Source organism: Takifugu flavidus, chromosome 19 (genome assembly GCF_003711565.1).
Source record: "Takifugu flavidus isolate HTHZ2018 chromosome 19, ASM371156v2, whole genome shotgun sequence".
Lineage (NCBI taxonomy): Eukaryota > Metazoa > Chordata > Actinopteri > Tetraodontiformes > Tetraodontidae > Takifugu > Takifugu flavidus.
The window spans coordinates 1,668,926-1,689,532 of NC_079538.1; the positions used below are offsets into that span (position 1 = coordinate 1,668,926).

Sequence of the window (20,607 nt, forward strand, 5' to 3'; positions counted from 1 at the left end):
CAGACTGAGCTACTGCCACCCTGGGGAGAGAATCCCTACACACAATCCATGATGCCCAGTTACGGTACAATAGTGGCAGTGGTTCAGAATCTGTGTGCTGTAACAGCATCGCTAATGGAACTGTCACGCTAGTACCGGAGTTCCTGAGGCCCCAGCTTTTGTTTGGTGTGCAAGTGTTTATTTTTCAAGCTATATGGGAATAGTAGGACCTAACAAATATAATAACTAAAAGGGAGAAAGGTAATGTCAAGGACGTGAGTGGAGCTGGCACGAAAAGAATAGAGGAACGTTTCTGCCATTGCTGCAGTAGAAGCCAGATTTCTAAAGTACAGCTGATGAATTTATCTTCTCATGAACTCAGCTTGAAGCTGAAAAAACACAAAATACTAAACTTGGAGAAAACGTAACTATTATCCAGAGCAGCTGATGGAACCTTGTGGGTCCCCATCAATGGCTGGAATGGGATGTGTGAGTGCTGAGTGGATGTAGCCATGGCAGGCAGCAATGGGAGCTGTATTGATCTGGTCACAGTGCCCCCTCTCCTGATTCTAATGGAAAACAGTAGGAACCAAAACACAACGGTTTCACTATGTCTATGGGCCACTGCTGTATATGTGGTGCTGTCATGACCTTCAGATGGAAGCAACCAGAATGAAGGTTATGAAGGAACCACAACCAAAGATGCAGATCTATGGGAACAGTGATACCTGTGGAGACACAGAGAGAGAGAGAGAGAAAGATACAGAGGAGGGGAGAGGAGAGGAGAGGAGAGGAGAGGAGAGGAGAGAGAGGAGAGGAGAGGAGAGGAGAGGAGAGGAGGAGAGGAGAGGAGAGGAGAGGAGGGAGAGGAGAGGAGAGGAGGAGAGGAGAGGATGTGTGTCTGTTAGTGGTCTACTGGTTAAAGTGTTTAAACTATTATGTTGGATTACTGTTCTAATTTGAAGTAGATTCCAATTTATAAATATTTAGTCTTGTTTCAACACAGAACAAAAAGAATAAACCATCAGCACAAGAGATGATGACATACTGGTGGAATCTCAGGATGGTTGTAAATGTCTGGTCACTGTAGGTTTCCATGGTAACGTGTTTAAAAAGGGGAGCTGTCTCACAGCTTTCCAACAACTTCAACATTCTTCAACTGAGCCAATACAGACCGGTGAGCCGTCTGTGGACCTCTTTGGCCATCACTACTGAGCCAGTGTTGAGGATGCTGCTGCACTTCCCTCAATCATGCAGAAGAGATCAAGGCAGAAACAGCAAGGCTCCAAAAACATCCAGGAGATGCTTGTCAGATTACTCTGTAATTCTTGGAGCTGTGCAGCAGAAGTCTCAGCAAACAATAATAGCAGCTTCCCAAAGTGTGGATTTCTTTACTGACCATACATTTCAAATTTTCCAGTCAACTGGCAAACATGGGCAGACCGTCCGTGCACAGTGCTGGGTGCTGTGAGGCTGGCTGGAAGAGGAGACTGTAGAAGCTCTCACTTCCTCATTGTCCCATCACCTCAGCAGAGTCTTAGTCTGGTCCTTTACGCCATTTAACACAGGTGCTGAATGCTCTTCAGGTGACCTGTGACCTATGTCTGGTCCAGTTTGACCACCGCCTCTTGAACTTCTCCAGTTGTAGTTTTGAAGTGGAGGGTTCAGTCTTCCAGTGCAGGTGGGTTGGGTTGAAGCCACGCAGAAGGAATGCTAATATTTGGCTACATCTGGACCATTTCTCCTCAGGTTTGACCAGAGCTTCCTCCCTTTCCATCGACATTTAAACGGCTGGCTGTTTGAATTGGAGGAGTCTTGGAAACTTCTGGATAATCTACATATTTGTCTCTGTCCAGTCTCAGATTTGTAAGTTGTAATAAACCAGCCCGTTGTCACGGTTGCATTTAATCAAGCTGCCATCTTGGCAAAAACCAGGAAACCCAGGGGAAGATATCTTATTTAAAATCTGTGTGGCAGAGTAAAAAGGATATACAATTATTGAGGACACCAAGTTGCCTGTTCAATCAGGGCAGCAACATTAATCTCTGTTTTTAATCAAATTAGAATAACTGAAATTTAAAAAGGTTTTACTACAGTAAAGTAAAATGCTTAGAGAGTCACGGGGCTCCTTCAGGGTTTGAGCCAGCACTGTGAAGTTGCAGCAATAACTGCTGCGCCACCAGGATGAGCTTATGTCCAGCAGAATTATCTCCTCATTGGATTTCAGTCCAAAATACTGGGATCTAAGCCCCTGCTTGTATCAATCATTTATTTTTTACATCTAACCATACTAATATTGCTCAAAACTTGTCCCCTTTCAACCTACTGTGTCTAAAATCCAGAAAGCTGCCAAACCTTGAAATGACATTATGTGTTTGTTGCAGAACCAGAACTGGACTCTTTGCTGGCTAAAGCAGAGAGCTGCACCAGTTCTGCAGCAGATCGAACCACTGTGAGTCAACTGAAGAGCTATAATATACACTATATACTAGAATAGGAATTTTCCAGATTGTGTCTCTAATTAACACAACCTGTGGAACAACTATTGAGCCTGGAGCAGCCTGGGCCCACCCATTATGACCCAGGCCAAGGTAGTGAGTGATTTCAGATAAAGGGAAGGCTTCTCAGTCAATCAGGGCTTCTACTCCACCAGTGGACTCTTAAGCCTGCTCACAGGCCCACAGGCTGTCACGAGCAAGCAATTAATAAAATGAATTATGTCGGTGCATGTGGCACAAGCTTGTCAAGTGAGGTCAATGAGACAGACACAGCAATTAGCAATTAGCTAATATGAAACACCAACATGGCAAAGTAAAAGCATAAATGCTCATTCTCCTCTGCTCAAGTAGACCTGTCACAACCTCCAGTAGACCTGTCATCCAGCCTACAAGCCAGACCCCCCCCCCCCCCACACACACACACACACATATACACACACACACCGACAATTTCCGTCGTATGTTCATACTGGTTGACAAGGTGGTTTTTTTTGTGGGAGACTGTGACCCTGTAACACATAGCTACCTTCCTGTCAAAGAGAGCACAAATGTCTGGGCCAGATGTTAGGAAGACACAGGGCCTGATCTACTGAAGGTTTGCATGTATAAAAACCCTGATAGCTAACCAGTAGCACCGAGGATTGCATCTGTCAAATAAGTGAAACAGCCTGCACAATCCATGTAGCTCGTTTTCCTTTAGGAATATGTAAAAAACATGTAAAATACTGGGAGGAGGAGATGCGAGTGTTATCATTTCACACCCACACTGTGGGTTATCAAACCTGGAACTGATTGTGGTCAATGTGCGTCTATATTTAGCACCCTTTGAAGGCAGGTGCAAACTGGCACAGCATTGCGCACAAATGGCCGTGGTCATTATGGCGAGAAGGAGGCAGCACTGACAGGTGACAGACAGAGAGAATATTTGGACTGTCAGAAATAAAAATAGTAGAGACACATCGTCCAACCAGCAGTGCCATTGTTGAGCTGCTGGATGACCTCAGGGCTGATTCAGAGCCAGTCACAAATAGCTCCATTGGAAATGCTTCTCATTATATGGGATCTTGGTACATCAGGTCCACAGTCTCTAGCAAGACTGCGACTCCACATTAAGTGCCTGGTTGGCAGGGTGAAGCAACACAAGAGGACAGTCATCCCAACTTCATCTTCTAGGCAGCATCAATCAACTTTACACAGGTTATTGGTTCAAGCCTGAGCAGACACCCGTTGATGGTTATGTAATGTGAATATGTGGTTCTCAATGGTGTAAAGTCACCAATCCCATTTCACTTGTTCGAACCTTAGATTGAAAACTTTGCAAAAAACTTTATTGCACAAAACTGCTGTGATGTCCTGGTGTGTTCTAATGAGCTTTCTGTTCTATTTTATTGAAAAAATAAATGTAATACAATGACACATTTTCAAATCCGTTCAATTGTTTGTGCATAGAGAGGTACTGTGACATGTATGTGTAAGAAAAAGAAAGCATGTCTCATGGAACATAGCTAGGGCTGCAGCTATCGGGTATTCTAGTAAGTAAATATTCTTCTGAACATTCCTCCAATTAAGTAATTGTTTTTCTGCTTCTCTCTCCCCCCTCGCTGTATCCATCTACAGATATTGTCGCCCTGACCTGCTGACCTCTGACCCCATTGACTCACTTGGTATAACAGCCGCTTGTTATAATTAATGTACTTGCATGATCTCTACCTATTCTCTCCTCTACCTGTCCTCCCCCTTTCCCTCCCTCTCTACCCAGCCGGCCATCAGCAGGAGGGTCCCCCTACATGAGCCTGGTCCTACTCAAGGTTTCTTCCTGTTAAAGGAGAATTTTTCCTTGCCACTATTGGTTGTTGGGGGTCAGGCCCTGGGATTCTGTAAAGTACCTAGAAACAATTTGGATTGTAACAGATGCTGATAAATAAAGATTGATTGATTGAATCATTGCTATTATCATGCTATTATGAAGTGTCTTCACTTTAGTAGGACTAAGTACTATTATCAAACGTTACCAAATGCCTGGGCCACCCTCCAACTTTCCCTTCCTTACCCTGTCCTATGAGCTGAAGTTGAACTACTCCACAATGGAACCTCATTCTGTGACTCCCTCCACTGGTCACTAACCCTAACCCTAACCCTAACCTAACCCTAACCCTAACCCAACCGACTAGAGAAAAAGCCAACCTTCCCTAAGGATCGTATTTGTAACATCAATTGATCCAGCCTCCAAACTTCTGTCCCATTAAATGTAAAAAATCACAGCTTGTTGTTGAGCGACCCTGAGTCGTAGTAGATTTACTTGATGACCCTGGAAAAGAGGCATCAAGAGCAGTTGGTTGCTGTGGCGTATCTGTTGTTCCACCTGTCCTTAAGTGCATTGTTTTCAGTGGAGGTTTTCAGAAGGGTGTTCTTTTTTCAAGTCAGGTTATGGTAGTGGCAGGTTTCAATTGGTTCAAAGTTTTAAATTTTGTAAATATTGTGAAGCTCACAGCAGAGTGTGAGATTTTGAAATCAAAAACAAGTCATGGCGAGGCAACCACCCTGTAAAATCAGTTCTTACAGCTGTGACACAATTAAGGGACAATGTTCACCAAGTATACTGCAGCTCTCTCTTGCATGTCTGCAGTTTCTCTTTGGATAAATCCAGTAACACTCGCATTCCCAAATGGTCATTCCAAGAATCTCTCAATTGGTCATCGGGTAGCATTTGGTCCTGGAGGGTACATCGCTTGCAAACCTGTTGCCATAATCAGCCTGGTTCTCTCCCCATTGTCAAGTCTTTATCAGAGCAATTTCTTAGCCCAGAGCTTAGTGGAACAAGGGTTTAGCCTCACTTCCTCCACACAGGGACACTGACTGCCCCATTGACCTGCTTCCAGGGGCTCCAATCCCCAAAGGCTGCCTCTACTCCCTGTAAGCCCAATGAAAGGAAAAAGAGCTGAAATAATCCATCCCTCCTCCCCTGCAGGAGATCGGATTTTCTTTGTGATGGAGAAGGACATGACCCTTTGTCCATGTATTGATTAATATAACGTAAATTTGATAACCTTTTTTAAAAAAAATGGACCCCCTTCCATTCATTTTCTCTACATTTAACCTCCTCCAACTTGTCCACATATTCACTAAATTGGGCCATAGTAGCACATTACATCTGTTCAGAATAAGAGAGGCTTGATGAGTGGAAACCTGGCTATATCACCCTCACTGGACACTACGAGTATCTAATAATTGTTTTTGCCCGACTGATGCCCCACCATTTTCCAAGCACTGGTTAATGAATTTGAGACCTAATAAACAAAATGGTTTTTGTCTGCAGAGACCATAAGAAGCAACTTGTTCTCCAGAGCTCTATAAGTCATCAACTGGTGGTGGTGGTGGTGGTGGTGTGGTGGTGGTGGTGGGGGTGGGGGGTCCTTCAAACACTGTTTTTTGGAACAATTTTAAGAGGAGTTTTCAGGGAGGTTTTACTTTTTGTTTGTTTAATTTATTTCCCAATTACAGAGCAAACAGAAGGTGGTCCACATGCCAATTAACTCTCTGTCCACCGCTGCTAAGTTAGCCAGTGTTAGCCCGACCCAGGGTGTGGAGATGATGCCCAAGATGCTGAAGGCTCGAATGAGACTGGGACACTTGTGTGTTGTTAACCCACGGTGTCAAAGCCTTCACAAATTAATATAGGGTGCAGAGTTAGTGAGCTCTTTTCAGTTAGTGCTAATTATTACTATAATAATTAGTTTAATTTCTTTTGTCCTATTTTAACTCATTCAGGATATGGATATGTGAGAAGAACCTGACTTTTGTTGTTGTGAATAAATGGGGTTTGAAACCTTCTCTGGTATGTCAGAGTTTGTGTGGTTTTTGTACCCCCATCTATTATTAGCATCTATTAGCACTAAAAGTGTACTAATAACATTCCTATTACACAATATATTTGTATCATTAAAACACAAATAAACTCGTGGCTGTGTCAACAGTCAGCCGAGGCTTTTCCCTCTCATCTGTAAACGTCTGCTATTATTGGAGTCACCATTTGAGAGGATTCACTGATTACTAAATTAACCTTCACACCACTTTTCTGCTAAAATTGTTAAGATAAAATGTGTGACTGTAATTACTTGTTCTGGGTGCTACAGTTGCAGCTGTCAGCTGTTGCACACATCTGCAGGAAAAATGGATCCACTTTGCCGAGCTTGAGTGCCCAGTGCTGTGAGGGTTTCGAAAATATAAGGAATACGCTGTAGAGCTCTACAGGTTTCAAACAGTGGTCACTTCTTCCTCCTGTGTGTTTGTTCATGTGGGGGCCCATCTGATTCTCTGCCCCCCCCCCCCCCCACCCCCCCACCGCAATGTATCGACCATATGAACCTTATGCTATTCTGCATTAGGTTGTCATGAAATGTGATTGGATCATCATCAAAGTCCAGAAGGCCCACTCAGATAATGTGCCTCTAATAGAACACACGAAAAGAACAATCTGATCTTTCCTGTCTCTAATCAAACACAAAATTCTCATACTGCTATGAACTCAAAGCTAATTGGATTCGTGTGTTAGCATACCTGAAGTCTAGTGAAGAAATTGAGTTTGGAGGTCTAAACCAGAGCCAATGAAGACCATTCAGACTCATTAAGTTTGTTCTGCGAGTGGTTCAGTGGGCCTCGTCTCTCCAAACAAGCTTTCAGTGGCTCTATAACCTGACACGCCTGTCACCCTGCTCTCACCTCTCCCCTCCCCTCCCCTCCCCTCCCCTCCCCTCCCCTCCCCTCTCCTCTCCTCTCCTCTCCTCTCCTCTCCTCTCCTCTCCTCTCCTCTCCTCTCCTCTCCTCTCCTCTCCCTCCTCCCCTGTCTGTTTTTGAGCATCCTGCCTCACGTCTGTCCCGGTAAAAGACCGTCCCCTTCTGTCTCTGACCCCGAGGTCTTGGAGATCTCCTCTGGATTCTGTTTATTCGTTTCTGGCCAGTCTTCTGCTGCTTGGTTCGCTCCACCGGCTCACCAGGATCTCCTTTCCGAATGTGCTGCGTTTGGGTCTGACTACTCTGCCTGGTATCACCACATCTACAGGTATCACCACCTTTATGCTGACCTGCTGACCTACTCAACTCCACTGCCAGGTTATTATAATTAATAAAATTAATGTATTTCTATGGTCTCTACCTATTCTCTCCCCTACCTTCCCTCCTCCCCCTTCTCCTCTCTCTCTACCCAGCTACCCCCATCAGCAGGAGGGTCCCCCTATATGAGCCTGGTCCTGGGATTCTGTAAAGCACGAGAAACAATTTTGATTGATTGACAATCAGAAATGTTGGATTTCAACAAAGATGGGAGGGGTAAAAACCTTATTTTAAAGATTGGAAAGTGCCATCTGGTCCTGAACTTCTTGCAATCAATGAAGGGAAGAGAAAATGCTGACAGTATGAAAGACTCTTCAGGACAATGTGAGCTATATATAATGAAATGAGGCCAGTGATACTTCCCCATGTGTATCCAGCAGGGTTCTTCATGGATTTAAAAATGCTAACTTGATCTCCATCTGTATACAAGATTATTGTTGCACATCTCACAGCACGAGCTCCAACTGCAATTAATGCTCAGAATTCTATTCTGCATATTTGCATAAATGATTATGTTAGTTTGAAGAACCCATATGTTCCACCTGTGCTGTGTGCTTGACATCATCATGGGGGTTGGGTTGAGAGGGGGGGGGGGTGAGGAGCTCTCTTTGCTAACAGCAGCTGATGATTCTCTGTCTCCTTTCTCAGATGATCCAACAGTAGAAGGAATGTTCAGACAACGTTTCACATGAAAATGATAAACATCAGTCACGCTTTGGCTGTTGGATGACGCTCGCTGCATGTTCAGGCTCGCTGATTCCTAGCCACAGGTTCCATGAAAACATAGTTTACCGGTAGAGTAGGAGGAGGCCGATGATGCCAACGACGCTGACAACAACGATCAGTTACTTGTAACCGCAGCAGATTGAATTCCGATGAAAAGACTCAAATATCAACGTGATCACATGAAAATAATAAGAAGAAGCTACTGAGGCCATTTGTCATTAAATATTATACACCGAATATATATAAAATAGAGTTCAACACTTTATAAACAGTTGGGCTCATAAAGTAAAGATCTTTATCTCTCAGCAACTCCACCACTGCACACTCTTGTTATCATGTGGGCATCTATAGCATCTTTATAACACTCACGTTAGCGTGTTCACCAGCTTCTGCTGGAAATATTAAGGCCATTGTGATCTGAAGCCGACAGGCACGGCCGAGCAGTTTAAGGGTTTCTAATGCGTCGACATGATCAGATTATTCCTAAAGCTGTCAAAACAATTAAAAGTAATTAGGTCACTTAAAGTCCTATAAACGCTGCTTTTCTCTTCTAAAATGCAGATGTAAACACAGCTGAGCTCTATTCTGCCCATCAGCTAAATCATCCTCGGTGTCAAAACATCAACCCAACAACAATTATTGTCATTGTTGGGGCCCCTAGGGTGGGGGGGGGGGGGGGGGGGGGTCCTGTTCTGTGTACTGGTTGTGTGTGTTTACTTTCAGGCGCTGATTAGGATCCAGACTATTCAGACCCACGTACCCCAACACGGACCCACGTCTGGGCTTGGACCTCCACCACAGAAGCCCCCCACCACCCCACCCCCCACAAACACACACACTGATACTGATACTGATACTCACACTCACTACATTTTGATTTAATAAAACGACTACAGGCTGTTGTGAACTGGGAGTAGTTGCGGCTGCAGAGCTGTAATTTTATACACAATTAGGTTTTTAAAAATCTTAGTACTCACAGCACCCAACTGTCACAGCAGGACTGTGTGTGCATGTGTATTACCAAGTGCATTTTGGCTGCAGCATAGAAGCTAATCAGCCAGTCACCCCAGAGCTGTGCTCCTGACCACATTAGGCTCTATTGTATTATCACTAAATAGTCCTTTGTTCTCCTGTCATAAAGGAATTTTATCAGCTTTCAGGTCCTCAGTCAAGACCTGTAACATAACCCACAGCTAAGGACTGTCGTTGATCCAGTCATCCCTGACCCTGAGGACCAGCATGCGATATATCGTTAGAGGGGGCGACGAGAATCCAGGAGGATGCCAGAGGGAGGGACCAGAGTTACATAATGAGTGTTCACAAGAGGGGCGCCTCAGGTTTAAACCAGCAGCCCCTCTATCACACCACACGGAGTTAACACTCATCCCACTGACTATTATCAATCCCAAAGTCCACATCTCATCCAGTGGCCAGCAGTCCACTGGCATGATCCCTCTAAAAGAGCTTCCTCCAGAGAAATTGGTTCAAAATCCACAGTGGACAAATTGGGGATAACACACCTGAGATATTACGGCAATATCACCAAATGGATTGAGGAAGGATTGAAAGCAGCATGAACGTGGGATAACACAGCGGTTACTTCACTGATTGATGGGGCTCAAATCTAAATCAAGTTATCTTCTAGCCAGACAGATACAGGTATGAGGGATGTCTTCCCACACCCGGGCCATCAGCGCCGCCCTTGTTCCTCTCAGACCCTCCAGATCCAGTTGAAGATCTTCCAGGACGAGTGAGGAGAGGAGGGGAGGAGTCTGAAATAAATGTCGGAACTCAAGAAATGCTGCAGGTCTGCCGGGAAGATCCGGTTCTGTTCGCTCCTCCAGGCAGGATGAGCTCGTCGGTCTGTGGCCTGTTTTCATATTTTGGTGTGTTCTATGCTAACGAGCAGCCAGTGACGAGGAGCCAACACAGGCTGGGTGTCCACAGCTTCTCTCTGGAGGTGCAGTGGACATTTCATTCAGACACCATCTGTCTGTGGGTTCTCCTTTTTATATCATGGTTTTATCCCAAAAATGAATGTGTTGCGTGGTGGCAGAATAAGAGGAGGGAGGAGCTGCAGGTCCAATCAGATCTGGACCAATGAGCAGTTTTTCCAAGGCTTTGGAGTCCAAATCTTCTGTGCTGCATTTGTTTGTGCCAGAATTGTTGGTGAGGAGTTACTCTGGGAGGATGCAGGTACTTGTGATGGAAATGAGATGTTTACCCTGATAATGATGAAACCAGAGAGAGGATTAAACAGAAAGGCCTTGTTTGATTTTCAGATTATTGTGTTGACTTCTGACACCTTCATGCCAGCAGTCTTTTAGAGAGGATTACACACATTTGAAAGGAAATCAAAGTCAAGTGGTTCCATTCTGTGATGTCTGGAATTAGAGCAGATGAATGACTGTAGGTGCAGCAGTGGAAACTATGGCACATCAGTGTTTCTCCAGGGCTGTTTTGCTAGCATCCGTGATGTGTAGCCTGTACTTGCTATACCTAGTAACCATATGAGAGGTGGAGGTTTGACACCTGCTTCCACCTGCTCTGATAATGGAGCTTTGCTGGAATATTTCCTTGCCGTCGTTGTTGCAATAGCCCCACGTCCTCGGCAGCACCACTGACCCAGCCGACCTCTGGCCTCCTCTACCTAGCTGCTGCTCTCAAAGGAGATGATTGGCTTTGTTTTTTAAATTGGCATGAACCGTCTTGGCACCATCAGCGTTAACGACTCTGCATTCTGGCCCCAAAACCTCCAATAAAAGTCATTTTGACAGAATAAATTGTTGTGAGTGGACAACTTAAACAAATACTAGGATGTACGGTATAAAGACAACAACAAGACTTCTATAGAGATTGTACTGTATTTCCAAAAATATATGTACAGTCTATTACAAAGGTTACAAAGCAAAAAGAATTGTCTATGTAACAAGAAACTGTCTAATTAAATGATCTTGCCAGCTCTTCTTTTGGGGAAAATACATTTAACCAGTGAATATTCTCAATACTTCCATCACAGAAAAATAAATAACAAATCAACAATCTGTATTACTGTACATCGACCTAAAAGAGAACATGACATCTAAGGTAAAGATGGGAATCCTATCAGCCGTCTTTGGTCCTAAATGAAAAGTATGCACAACTGAAATCTTGTGGGTGACGTTAATTCCTCTGCAAGATAGAAAAATATAGTGCATTTTAATGTATTGAGAGATCTCTACCGAGGAAGATGTGTAGAAAAGCCAAAGCAATATAAATAAAATGTACAAGTTTTACAATGACACATACGAAGCCTCCCTCCGCTGGGCTCCTCAGACACAATCAACAGTGCTGCGATCTTTGGAATCATCCTCCACCTGACGAAAAGAGTGGAAGTAACCTCCAGCAGCTAACGGCTAAAAATAGGAGAAACACACCATTCCAGCTCTGCTGCTCCTGATTCATCTCGCCCACCGGGATGTGGAGCTTCCTACTTTAGACATATTCAGGAAGTGAGTTTTCACCAACACACAAGTCATTTTGTGTCCGGCTGACATAAAAGTGTGGCTGAACTAAACAGCAGCAACAGCAACAACAGCAGGGAGTCTGTTGGTGAAGCGTCCAGCGGATCTGAATCTCCAAATGATTGTACTCTGTTGTTAATCTCAATTTGGCTCAGAATGGGGGACAGAGGCATGTTTCCATGGAGCTGGGGGGTGACTTCATGGTCAATTCGAATGTCTGGGCCCAACTGCTGAGCTCTACTGTATGGGTGAAGGAAGACTGTGTGTGTGTGTATGTGTGTGTGTGTGTGTGTGTGAATTGATCTACGTGGACCTTCAGACTCAGTGGGATCAACCTTGAGATGCAGTCAGACAAACTCTCCTTTACTTTTTCCTCCTGAACAACCTAATTCGCCAGATTGGGGATATTTTGAATTGATTTGTAAATTGGGCGGAGATGGAGAGGGACAGAGGGACAGGGGGACAGGGGGCAGGGACGGTGTCTGATCTCCTCCTGTCACGTTTGCAATTGCGTGGAATCAGGCAGCGAAGCAGCTGTGGTGGCCAGTACCAGCAGAGGCGCCCTGTCCCAGTGAAGCTGCCCTGAGGGACCTCACCCATCACCACAGCCAGATGTCGTGGAAACGTCCACACGGGCGACCCCACCCCGCTTCAAAGGAGCTTCCATTTGTGGGATATCTGTCCCCTGCATGTGCATAGTGGCGATGTAAACAAGACCTTCCTGTCCCGTCTCCGTTAGCGTCTGCTGCCATTCCGTCTGAGGGCTTCCCTCTTGGTTCCAGCTGGCCTGAGGCTGTGGTCACACAGTCCTGCTCTGCTGGCCAGGCTGACCTACAAACCCTCACACACTGCGACCCACAGAGAGGCTGGAAGGATGAGTGATGTTGAAAATGACACATCTGCCTCAGTGCTGATCCACATCGACTGGTTGCTGGTTTGACTCTCATCACTGCACACAGTAAAGTGCAAAAGGCTAAAGAGGATTTTGCTGTGAAATGATTTAAGACACTGGTGTGTTTTCAGACATCATTAGGTCATTTCGCCAATTTATTATTTCCCACGTATTACCCAAAGCTCATTCTTGTAAGAAACAATCTTTGTAAAAATCTGGAATTGTGCTGCAGGAGATCCAACTGAAGTGGAGGAGGTGTGTTAATTTTCTACATCTGTCATCAGTGTTGGGTTTTTCTGTGCCATCTAAAATTTGAATGTGTCATGTTAATGTTTGTAGTGATGAAAAATCATTCCAGTCGTAACACTTTCCTCTGTATTTACAGTAGAATGCACAAGAATACTGATGGATAATAAAAGTAGAAAGTGACTTAAGAATCCTTTTTTCTTCTGCTGCGGAACAGCACAAAAATACTCTGGAACCGCCAAGTGTTTGATTTCAGGGGCAGATGGTAGCGAGAGGAGGCTGATCCGCTCCTTTAAATCAGACACACTTGAATATGTGTTGGTTGGCGTTGCTGCCAGTGAGGAAGACGCACCGGTGGAGGGTGAAGAAAGAGGAAGATGCATGGCTGCCTGCAAAGATGGGACTGATGGGCCAGGATGGGCTCTCACGACACCCCAAAGGGCCCCTTTGATCATGGCGAGGGGACACAAGTGATGTCAGCGTGACTAATTGGCACCTTTGCAGTGTTTCAAAGCGTGCCCCTCGTCTCTGTGACTCGTTTATTCCGCCCCTCAGAAGTGTTAGCGCGTTATAGCGCTAAAACCCAACATGATTCTCCCCTTTGATATGAGGGCTATCCAATTTTTGAACACTTAGCACCCAAAAAAGGAACATTTTCTTTCTGGAATTATTGCTCGATTTAGCCCAGCTCTTCTCTGACAGCAGGAGTGTCGGGACCCAGTCCTGGACGGCCACCGTCCAGCCGGGACTTCTGTCGTATAGGACAGGAAAAGCTTTCCCGTAGGACAGAAGACCCGGCTGGACTGCGGCTCTCCAGGACTGGGTCTGGACACTCCTGCCGTACGGCATCAGGCTCAGCCCTGCCCTGTTCGCCAACTCCAAGTCCTAGACCAAAGAAATGATCCAAATAAAACAGGTAAAAAGGGAAGCTGTCCGTCCATTTGAACCCAATAAAGCACTACTACCTAATGCTCCAGCTAATGTGTGTTAAGGCAGTATCATGTCTACACCTTTTGTGGGTTCAAAAATTGGATTTGCAACAAATAAAATGTCCCAAAACAAGTTGTGTGCAATATTCTGGGCAACATGATGGAAAAATACAGTGGCTTCAATGTCAGGAGGAGCTTTCAACAGTGCAGCACATTCCTACTCCAGGTAAGCACTCATGTAGTGAAAACAAGGTACAAAGTATTGCTAAGCTTTTAGAAAAGTCTGGTGATTTCGAGAGCCATTCTCCTCCTTAGTGCTGCACTAATAAAAAAATGAAGTCATAAAAATATTCAGAGGTTGAATCCACATCATGCAAGCACTCCAGTAAGTTACTAACAAGAAGGTGAAGGCAAACACAAGTCAATACAAAGAGTCCAGCATGTGTCAGCACAAAATGTACCTTTGAGTCCGAACCCCTGTCTGTGTTTGGATCGTAGTTTACCCTGTAGTCGAGTCCAAAGGAAGATAAAAGGTCCAAAACTGCTGCTTTTGTCGCAGAAAAACAAAATCAAGATATTACAGAAAAAAACCACAGCAAGTTTTTTTGTTCTTTTAGAAAAGGTACCTAGCTATGGTGGACTTGGTTGAGTTATATTGCGCCAGTTGATATGTGGTTGGATCCATCACCCCCCGCCCAAAAAAAGTGAAATTAAAACAAAAAGGAAGTGATCTCATCCAGGTAGTTTGATTTTGTTGTTGAGTTTTGCCCTTTTCCTGTCGTGGTCGCCCTCAGAGGAGACGATCCCAGTCCTTTACTGAGGAAAAAAGGAATGATTTCACGTCAGACACATCAGACATGTGTTGACATCAAGCGTTCGTCCTGGTTCCGCTCGGGCGACGCTCCCGATCCATTCTGGCCCTGATGGCTGGTTGCAGTCCATCACACCTGGACGCCGGTACCGTGGAGGTGCAGCATCTGTGCTCTCATTGTCTGTATGCTGTTCATGACCTTCTTCTGATGGCCCACCAGCGTGATCCCTAAGCTCATTACGTCCCTGGAGACACACAAAGTTCAGTATGACGAGGACAGATTCTGATCACATGTGAAATGTGTCTGTCATCAGTGATTCAAGTCTTCCGCTGATTCAGTGTAACGGTAGAGATGATGGGGGCCCAAACCCAGTCCTCCAGGGCCCAGCTGAGGTAACTTTTCTGTCCTACCAGGAGGAAAAAAAGGCTTCTTCCAAGGAATGTTGGATCCCAGGTAAAAACCACGTCTACCTGGTAGGACAGAAAACCCGGCTCGGCTGGGCCCTGGAGGACTGGGATTTGAAATGTTGGATTTGACTATAACATCTACAAGAATGAGCAATAATTGGTTCCTTCCTGTGTTTTAGGATTGAAGGTATATTAAAGGTGAGAGCACGGGGGAAACCAAACAGCTATTGGTTTATGTCATGGTGATAACAATCCTCCAACACAACCTCTGGTTTACTCACTCGATGGACATCCTGGCCACAGAGTCCAGGGAAACGTAGCCAGCTGCTGTGAAGTTGTCTCTGTATCGGTCCATCTTAATGGCTTCCAACCAGTCTCCCACTGAGCAGAAAGTGCTGAAGTCTGGCGTGTTCTGATCCAAGAGTGGGCTGAGCGGTCTGCAGGGTCACCACAGGAGACATATGTGTGAAGGAGAACATGTTTGTCCACAGACGCACCGACACCGTTTACTGAGACCAAAGCTGTCCAGCAGCAGGTTCCAAGAACACCTGCAGCACATCAGCCAGATTTAACAGCAAGATGATGAAGCCAAAGAAACCTGAATGTAACCAAGCAAGTTCTCAGATTACCGAAATCTGACCGTAGTAGTCTGGAATAAAGTCAGGACATGTGTCCAGACGGACATTTCCTCCTTCTACCAATAGATGCCAGCAGCTTGGAAGGATGCTGTTGTGCTAGGTTCCTCTATGTGTTTCAATCAATCAATCTTTATTTATATAGCGTCTGTTACAATCAAAATTGTTTCTAGGTCCTCTACAGAATCCCAGGGCCTGACCCCCAACAAGCAACAGTGGCAGGAAAAACTCCCCTTTAACAGGAAGAAACCTTGAGCAGGACCAGGCTCATGTAGGGGGACCCTCCTGCTGATGGGGGTAGCTGGGTAGAGAGAGAGGAGAAGGGGGAGGACAGGCAGAGGATAGAATAGGTAGGAGAGGGGAGGAGAGGAGAGGAGAGGAGAGAGAGGAGAAGGGGGAGGACAGGTAGAGGAGAGAATAGGTAGGAGAGGGGAGGAGAGGAGAGGAGAGGAGAGGAGAGGAGAGGAGAGGAGAGGAGAGGAGAGGAGAGGAGAGGAGAGGAGAGGAGAGGAGAGGAGAGGAGAGGAGAGGAGAGGAGAGGGGGACAGGTAGAGGAGAGAAGCAGGTCAGCATACAGCTATGAATCCATGGAAGAGAAGAGGTGTGTGTGGTGGTGGAGAGAGTGATCTCCTGCTTCTATTTGGACAGAAGTGTTAGCGAGTTATAGCGCTAAAACCCAACATGACTCTCCCCTTTGATATGAGGGCTATCCAATTTTTGAACACTTAGCACCCAAAAAAGGAACATTTTCTTTCTGGAATTATTGCTCGATTTAGCCCAGCTCTTCCCTGACAGCAGGAGTGTCCAGACCCAATCATTTGAAGACAACGGAAGACATGGAAGACTATTCCATGTGAAAGTCTCAAGAAGCAACCGACCAATTGAGAAGCTGCTGATCCTCAAACCATAAAGCTTTTTTTTTTGCTGATGATGTGTGGTGATTGGGTCTCTGGTGATCCACAGCGGATCAATCAGCAGCAACTCACATCCTCTCATGTTCCACTACACACAGGTTCATTTAGAGGTTTTCCCCTCACCTTGAGCATGTTCCCACGGGCGTTTTCAAAGTGTTGGGGTTGCGGATCATCTTATCAAGGATGCTGACTATCTGATCAAACTTGGGACGCTCTGCTCGGTCTTTCTGCCAGCAGTCCAGCATCAGCTGATGCAGGCCCGGGGGACAGTCCATGGGAGCTGGCAGGCGGTAGCCCTCTTCTATGGCCTTTATGACCTGTGGGATGCAAGTCAGAGAGACAGCATTGAGGCTTTGTCTTGTTTACGGGCTGGATGCTCGAGAATGAATGAACGAACCATCGAACAAACGAACGAACGAACGCTGAGATGTGTTGAAACCTTTACTCTTGAGACCATTCTTGGTTATTTTGGTCTTTTCACTTATTGATTCTTGTATTTGGTGTGATTTTCTCACATAAAATGCATCCAAAGTCATCTTTCCTCATCTCATCTGTCCTTCTTCCAGCAGTTAATCTCTCAGCGGAGGAGCTGGAGCCATCCCTAGTCTTCATCGCCAGTCCTTTCTGTCCAACAGCTACATTTTTGTTGTGGTTTCTAAATCGCTGGTTAATCATTTAATGATTATGTCAATATTACTAAAAAAGGCAGAATTGCCAGATTCTCCTGGAACATTTCTGATCTGAAAGATCTTAGATATTTCTCATAGTTGTTCCCCTCAAGAGGAGTAACAAAGATATTCTCTGGAAGAGTGGCTTTGATATTAACAAACCTGTAAAGTCTCTGTAGATACAGAAGATTCACAGTCTTATGTTTTCAGAATTTTCATCAGTTATCGAGGGAAACACGTCCAAACAAGAGGGACCCCCCCTCCCGCTGGGGCTCTTTGCTGACGTCTTGTCTTATTTAAACTGGTCTGGTGCTGGTGTGTGTCCAGCAGCACAGCATCAGAACCCATTCTCACCTGTGGTGCTGATCAGCCACCGTCCAGGGACACTTGCTCCACAACTAACTTCCATCTGCCATCAGCTGCCAATTACTGATAACTGCATCGCTGCCAGTGGTGCTCGGCAGAACTGCAGCGCACGTGTGCACGTTACTATAGCAACCTGTCCCCGATGGATAAAGATGCTGCTGCTAACGTGCCCCTGCTGGAACCTCGATGGGACCTTCAGTTTGCTCTGTGCTGCGCCTTCACTGGTGTTAACCGAGTCTTCAGGTAGCTTCTCAAGCATGAAATGGGCTCCTCGTAACCTTTACCAGGTGCTAATTAGACATATTTTAACAGGACTGTATGAAACGATGCTACGACTCAGAGCTCTTTCTGTTACAGCTGATTTATAGGGATTCTGTTTTCTTGCATGTCGTCCCTCCAGTGGAGTGGGATTGATACAGGCTTTGTTGAGGAATGAGGGAGAACCGCAGTTTGTTCTGTTTAATCCGATGTGAAGCTCTTAAATGTCCCCCACCAGTTTTATTACATTTAGAGACCCCATGAAGCGCGTTCAGGAAGATCTCTTTAAGACAGTCACTCACATCTTGATTGGACATGTCCCAATAGGGACGTTCCCCGTAGGACATGACCTCCCACATAACGATTCCGTAACTCCACACGTCACTTGCGGAGGTGAATTTGCGATACTGGATGGCTTCTGGGGCGGTCCATCGGACGGGGATCTTGCCGCCCTGTTGAGTAAAACTTTAGTCAGTAGCTGCAGTACATCAAGATGAAAGGCATTACACATATCCCTGTCCCCATAACGTGTCCATTAGACACCCGTTTGGGTTACGGTCCAGCAGAGTTTGCCCAGAGACGGACACTGTTTAGAACCTGTGATGTTCTAACAGAGTGGAGCTCCAGAGTGGAGCCTTTTCAAAAGTGCAGTTTCCACTTATGTCCACTTAAAGGGACAAAAGAAATGACAGAACGAAACTGCTTCACACATTCACCAAAAAACTTTTTTTTTTCCTGTTTTTCTCGAAGGCACCTCTCTCTCTTCCTACCACTTCCTGCCAGCTTTTAATGAGGTTTTGCTTTTTTGATGGGTTTTGGTTATGAAGACCTTTAAAACCTTCACATTCGGGGCACCAGCGTGACCTGCGGCCTAACTTCTGGGGGCTGCAGGAGGTTTTCTTCATTGTTCATGCAGTGGAGCTGTCCTGACCAGAGGGTGAGAGGTGGCGAGCATGTGAACGGACTCACGGTTGTTGTGTAGACAGCCTCGGGATCGTCATCAATCACCCTCGACAGGCCAAAGTCAGACACTTTACACACGAGGTTGCTGTTGATGAGGATGTTCCGTGCAGCCAGGTCTCGATGGACGTATCCCATGTCTGAGAGGTACCTCATCCCTGCTGCGATGCCCCGGAGCATTCCCACCAGCTGGATGACGGTGAACTGGCCGTCGTGTTTCTGCAGCGGAGACGCAGCACAAAGGCAGGTGAGGAGGCTAAAAGCAGCACGAGCAGCAGCATTTGTTGATATGGATGACCCGGTCCGGTCACTCACTCTGAGGAAGGCATCTAATGAGCAGTTCTCCATGTACTCGATGACAATCATCACCGGTTTACCTGCAAACATACAGATCACACGTGTGGTCACGTTCAACCAGGAGCGCCAGCAAAAGAGCTTCAATGTTTCCGAGTCTTCGAGTTATTCTCAGCTGTTGCTTCTGTTGGACTTTAATTCAATGTCAAATCAAATCAGAGCAAAATCAATCTTTATTTATATAGCGTCTTTATACAATCAAAATTGTTTCAAGGCACTTTCCAGAATCCCAGGGCCTAACCCAGACAAGCAACAGTGGCAGGAAAAAAACTCCCCTTTAACAGGAAGAAAACCCTGAGCAGGACCAGGCTCATGTAGGGGGACCCTCCTGCTGATGGGGAGTGCTAGGGGAGTAGAGGGTTAGAGAGAGAGGAGCAGAGAGGAGAGGAGAGGAGAGGACGAGGAAGAGGCGAGGACTTCTGAGCAAGACCCCGAAGGGAGGACCTTGAGGAGAGAGACTGAGGGAGAGGATGGGGAGAAGGAGAAGGAGAGGAGAAGGAGAAGGAGTAAGGAGTGAAGGAGAGGACGAGGAGAGGACGAGGAGAGGAGAGGAGAGGAGAGGAGAGGAGAGGAGAGGAGACGGAGAGAAGGAGAGGAGAGGAGAGGGGAGGGGGAGGTGAGGGGAGGGAGAGGGGAGGAGAGGACGAGGATCTGAGGAGGGGGATGAGGGAGGGGAGGAAGAGGAGAGGAGAGGGGAGGGGGGAGGGGAGGGGAAGGCGAGGGCGAGGGGAGGAAGGAGGGGAGGGGAGGGGAGCAGGAGAGTGAGAGGAGAGGAGAGGAAGAGGATGGAGAGGAGAGATCATGTGAGGGAGAGGGAGAGGAGAGGAGAGGAGAGGGAGGAGAGGAGAGGAGAGGAGAGGAGAGGAGGGGAGGGGAGGGGAGGGAGAGGGAGGGGAGGTTGGGGAGAGAGGGAGAGAGGAGAGGAGAGGGAGAGGAGAGGAGAGGAGAGAGAGGAGAGGAGAGGAGAGGAGAGGCACCATCTTTTCTTCTATAACTGCACCCACATGGAAAAACGTGCGCAGGGATGATAACTAAGTTGATGTGAGACTTTTACCAACACCAAGACCTTGTTTGTGTGAGCTCTACGATAGCGTCAGGGCATTTTATGGTTCTGGACGGTCCCTATGTGGTGTTATGTAAGGTTCCGAGTCTGCCAGCAGATCTGAGCTGTGTATGGGTCCAACTGCTGCAGATGAGAACAACTGTGGACGGTCACAAGCATCGGTCCAACCTCTGGTCACGACTCCTTCCAGATGAATAACGTTGGGGTGGTCGAACTGTCCCATGATGCTGGCCTCGCACAGAAATTCCCGCCGCTGCTTCTCTGTGTAGCCAACTTTTAAGGTCTTGA

The 20,607-nt window shown here is 46.2% G+C and overlaps 1 protein-coding gene across 1 annotated transcript; it reads right to left on the reverse strand.

The window, feature by feature from the left end:
* Nucleotides 1–11,157: 11,157 nt before the first annotated feature.
* Nucleotides 11,158–20,601, reverse strand: LOC130516008 (ephrin type-A receptor 7). The gene is made up of 7 exons (XM_057016735.1): nt 20,488–20,601; nt 19,218–19,279; nt 18,912–19,121; nt 18,245–18,394; nt 16,774–16,967; nt 15,383–15,538; nt 11,158–14,938 (listed from the first exon to the last, which is right to left on the reverse strand). Exons 1-7 carry the CDS (start codon nt 20,540–20,542, stop codon nt 14,824–14,826), a joined length of 942 nt encoding a protein of 313 aa, XP_056872715.1. The 5' UTR covers nt 20,543–20,601; the 3' UTR covers nt 11,158–14,823.
* Between the last annotated feature and the right edge of the window lie 6 nt (nt 20,602–20,607).

What these genes read in the sequence shown, in the direction of transcription:
- LOC130516008 (XM_057016735.1), bottom strand. Translation starts at nt 20,542, where the DNA reads ATGGGACAGTTCGACCACCCCAACGTTATTCATCTGGAAGGAGTCGTG. An exon ending in AGGCTGTCTACACAACAACC is followed by an intron (nt 18,395 to 18,911) that starts GTGAGTCCGTTC and finishes TTTACTCAACAG; the next exon opens with GGCGGCAAGATCCCCGTCCG. An exon ending in GGGACATGTCCAATCAAGAT is followed by an intron (nt 16,968 to 18,244) that starts GTGAGTGACTGT and finishes TGCATCCCACAG; the next exon opens with GTCATAAAGGCCATAGAAGA.